This window comes from Ooceraea biroi, chromosome 9, assembly GCF_003672135.1.
Source record: "Ooceraea biroi isolate clonal line C1 chromosome 9, Obir_v5.4, whole genome shotgun sequence".
Taxonomy (NCBI): Eukaryota; Metazoa; Arthropoda; class Insecta; order Hymenoptera; family Formicidae; genus Ooceraea; species Ooceraea biroi.
In genome coordinates, this window is record NC_039514.1 from 7,964,120 (window position 1) to 7,968,952 (window position 4,833).

Sequence of the window (4,833 nt, forward strand, 5' to 3'; positions counted from 1 at the left end):
CTTTAATTTTTGTGTACCGCTCACCATGTTACTGGGATTTTGCGAGGATTACAAACGCGTGGTGATCAACGCTCGTCATGAACTGATTCTGATACGATCGCGCAACGATAACAATAGTCTGCTGGGAAATCCCGCGCTGGCGCCTGTGATCAACATATTCAAGATACAATAGCGAATGCCGCACGTGTTATTGAACGAGATAAATAAGTTGTCGATGCTGCGTGCTTTGGAGAGTGGACGATACCTCACCATGGGTTTCCGATCGTGGGACCTGTACGAGTATCCGCTGTTACAGAGCACGACCAAGCATTCGTGGGCCATTAAGACCGCAACTCAGCTTGAGAAGCCGCGATACGTCATCTTTGCTTTGAAGACAGGCCGGAAGAACGTCATGTCCGAGGACGTTACCATATTCGACGACTGCAAACTAACCAACGTGAAACTGTATCTCAACTCGGAATTTTATCCATACGACGACTTGAATGTGGATTTCGAGAAGAACAAAAACGCCATCCTTTACAACATGTATTCACGTTTCCGTAGGGCTTATTATAACTGCAATTGCGCCGAGGCATACTTGACTCCTACCAACTTTCTTCTTCGTGGACCTTTCGTGGTTATCGATTGTTCGCGACAGAACGAGTCTGTCAAGAGTGCCACCGTGGATGTGCGATTGGAATTTGAGTGCAAGGAGAATGTACCGCCAAATACAACGGCCTACTGTCTCATCATACACGATCGCGTGGTCGAATACAGCCCGTTGACCAACGTTGTACGCAGAGTCACCTAAACGTGGCAACATCGCGATCTCTATTATATAAAAAACAGCCGCATCAAGAACGATTGTAGTCGACGCGTTGATATCACAACCATTCATGTCCGTACCGATGTTTGTGGATCTGCAAGGCTTTATCATCGGCGGAAACTTTGTTGTGAAGGAGGTTGCTGTGCTGAGAAATGGAAATATTCTCTCTCACTATATCTTTGGACCTTGCGTGCCATGGTACAGTCTCAACAAGGCGGAGAGACGGAATCATCACGGATTACAATGGGACGATGGAACGATTCCGTATCGATGGGCTAAAGATCTGATTACAAAGGCGGTGACGGATGAAGCATCATATACCGTCGTGTACGTCAAGGGACGCGAAAAACGTGAATGGCTGCGGAATCTGCTAATGGATGACGACGATATCTACATCGAGACTATCGACGCTCACTACGAAGACGTACTATCTTTGAATAAGCTGGACGTTACGCATACTTTGCGTTGTAACAAACATGTAACCAAGTGTGCTTTGCAAAATGTATTTAAACTGTTTAAGTGGTGGTCTTACCATACAAAATAAAATATGTTATTTATGAAACACAATTCTTCTTATTTCCCCTATCCCCTCCCCCTCCTTATAATTGGTTGAAGGATCGAAAACGTTCGTGCACGTTCAGTATTGCGTCAACCCGAATTCCATACGTAAGCAGCGCTGACATCGGCACTTGAAAATGTTTAGATAATCCCCTCCCCTCTCCTTATAATTGATTGAAAAATCGAACATGTTCATGCACGTTCAGTATTGCATCAACCTCAGTGCGTACAAAACCTAACCAGCAGCAGCAATGAACTCCATTGAGGGAAGCAGCATGAACTATTACGTTCCACTTCAGGACGCCGAAACTCCACCGAAGAAATGTACCAGGTACGTTTAAGAATCTTCTCCTTTGTCTTATACTTTTGATTTTTTAACTTTTCTTAAATATTTCTGTTTATGATCTTAGCGTTTTACCCGCACGTCGTGCAGTTCGCATACTAGGCAAGCGATACGCGTTGATGGCTACGGGATATAAGTACTTGGAAATCGGCATCAACGTTGGACCGCCAAGTTACGTCGAGATTGCGATAGGAGATCATCGAGGAAACGAGCTGATCCTGTCTCTCGAAACGTGGAAGGGACTCTACGAACAACGATGGAACATACAGAACCATCTCTGCAAGGATGTTCGCGACCGTCCTATCACCGTTGGACCGTTGACGGTGCGATTCAGTGAGAGTCCAGTGTGTGATACCAAACTCATATGTCTGGATTCGACTGACGTACGTTTGATGATGGGCGTATCCCGTTTGCACACGGAACGATTGCACACCGCACGATTGCACACGCAATATTGCACACGTTGTATTGCACACTGTTCTATTGGACACAGCACGATTGTACACCGCACGATTGACCACCGCACGATTGCGCACGCACATTGCACGATTGGACACCGCACTATTGGACACCGCACGATTGGACACTGCACGGATAAACTTCCGAAAAGCTCCCACACCCGATTTACATATCCTTTGGTGAAAATACTTGAAATGACTCAAAATGAATACCCTTAAATGAATTTTTACCGACAAAAAGAATAAAGGCATAAAAAGTTCAAATAAAGTAATATGTAGTGATTGAATATTTTCAGCTGGATTTCTGTAGATGTACGGTTTTCTATGCATCATTATATATTTCTACATGAACTTCTAATGTGTTTATTGTGTATCTCGGATGTTTCTTGTACGGTATGAAAAATAAAGACATATCAGGCACACTGTATCCGCGCATATACTTTGCAAAATAAAAAACAGGGGATGGGTTGGGTTAGGTTAGATTTTTGGAAGTGGAGCCCCCCGCAGGGGGGCGAAACACACTGTATCCACGCATGTACTTTGCAAAATAAAAAACAGGGTTGGGTTGCTTCGTCTTGTAAAGGAGTAATATTAGTTTCAACTTTTTAAGCCTTTATCCTTCTTGTCGGTAAAAATCCATTTAAGGGTATTTATTTTGAGTCATTTCAAGCATTTTCACCAAAGGATATGTAAATCGGGTGTGGGAGCTTTTCGGAAGTTTATCCGTGCGGTGTCCAATAGTGCGGTGTGCAATCGTTCCGTGTGCAAATGGAAGCGACCCTTTGATGATGACCGAATCGACGTTCTTCTCCATGCTTAACCTGGACCGCTGCATCGAGCTGACGTACGCTCAGTTGGATCGTGTCGTCGAACAGGTCGATGCGAAGTTCGTACGATTTTCGAATATCGCGTCCGCCGAGACTAAGGATGCGTCGAACATCTGTGACGTGACGTTTTGAGACGTCCGTCACAAGGTGCAATGGGACTGAGGAAGCACAAATATTCCGTTGGCATCGTTCCTCTCGCAGTTCGAGGGGGAGCGATACTTTACCGAGCGGAGTGTGAGCGCGTACGTTAATGATGTTAAGAGTTTCGCAGAGTGTTGACCCCCAATCCACTGGAAGAACAGTATCTCGCACTTCGGGACAGCAACACATCGGAACAGGGACCCGGCGGGAGAGAAGAAAGGAGAAGGGAAGCCTGAGGGTCGCGGAAGCGTTGGAGGTTCCGAGCCGTGTAAAGAAACGATGTCGCCGACCGCCGAATCAAGATTGCCGAGCAGCGAGGAACGGAGCTGCGAGCGCGGATCGTCAGCGGGGAATCCCGCGCCGACCAGCGAGAAGGAGCACAGCAAGCTCGACCACCTGGGAGGGGGTGCGCAACCCCTCGGCGACAACCTCAAGTCCCCTCGTTTGGGCCTGGCCAGTCCGGCGAGGAAAAACGGCGACCGGGGAAGGTCGGCGCGGCCAGCAACCTACCACGATCCACAAGAAGCGCCTGAAGAACTGCTACCCGCCGTGCGAAAGATAGCGGCGATAGGGGCTGCGGCGGCTCGGCGATAAGTCGGTGGTGGATCGATGCGCGAACGGGGAAGGATCTCGCGACGCGCCCCGCGACTCGGCACTTAGAGTTTGGCGACGCTAGCGGATCGATCCCGACGAGGGCCCCGAAATCGAGAGAGAGCAGTGAGCGATGACGAGGAGAACGAGGTCATTTATTGTAAGGTTGCACTCTGCGATATATTTTGTCATTACACCGGCTACGACGGCACCTCGAGCTCCGTCTCCTGAGTAATTGTTTCGCCCCCGTAAGTAAGCAGGACCGGTTATCGCGTAGTGCCGAGGAGAGAGAAACGAGACGAGGCCCGTCCGCCCCGGTGTCGCGTATAAGGAGGGTAGAACTTCCACCTCAAAAGCCAACTCCAGTCGATTGTCGCGTGATCTTGTCGTATTTGTATTATAATATGCGTTGCCGAGCTGTGAATCGGGGAATCCGTTTGTCGTGTGATAGTGCCGTATTTGTACTATACCGAAATGTCTTAATTGCGTTGCCGAGCCGGGAATCGGGGAATTATTGTGCGTTGCCGAGCTGGGAATCGGGGAGTCTGTTGAGTCCGAGTATTTCGTCGCACGTATTACGTTCATGTACGGTTTTCTGCGTTTATGCCGAGTAGTCTAGTAGCGGGGTATCGACTGCCGAGTGGAAGACGGTCGAGACGTTCAGGGTGCAGTAACGCCCGTGAGGGAAAGAGTCGAGATTGAGGCAAGATCGCGAGAGGGAAGAGAATTTCGAGCCGACGGTAACGGCCGTTTCCTAACTGGACCGCGGCACCTCGCGGAAATCACCGAGGAGGATCTCAAGAACGGGGGCCGAGAAAGTCATCGCGAAGTAAAAGGCTGACTCGCGTATTCGCTCATTGTAGTTATTGGCATATTGTGTATTGCGTCGTGTCTTTCGTCTGTCGTTGAGTTCTGTGACATGACGGTCGTGTATCTGCGTTGTTGGCGTTGGTGTGATTCTGAGTGACAAATCACTGTATCCACGGAAGCTCGAAATATACTATTATTTTATATAATTGCGTTGTGTCTTACTGTCTTCCTTCCAGCGGCCTTATCATACCCTAACCCACGACGGCTGACTAGTCGAGCTATCGAAATTTTACGTGCGAA

General features: G+C 48.3%; 1 protein-coding gene across 1 annotated transcript; it reads left to right on the forward strand.

The window, feature by feature from the left end:
• The first annotated feature begins 250 nt into the window (after positions 1-250).
• Positions 251-790, forward strand: LOC113562654. The gene has a single exon (XM_026972637.1). It carries the CDS (start codon positions 251-253, stop codon positions 788-790), a length of 540 nt encoding a protein of 179 aa, XP_026828438.1.
• Positions 791-4,833: the final 4,043 nt, after the last annotated feature.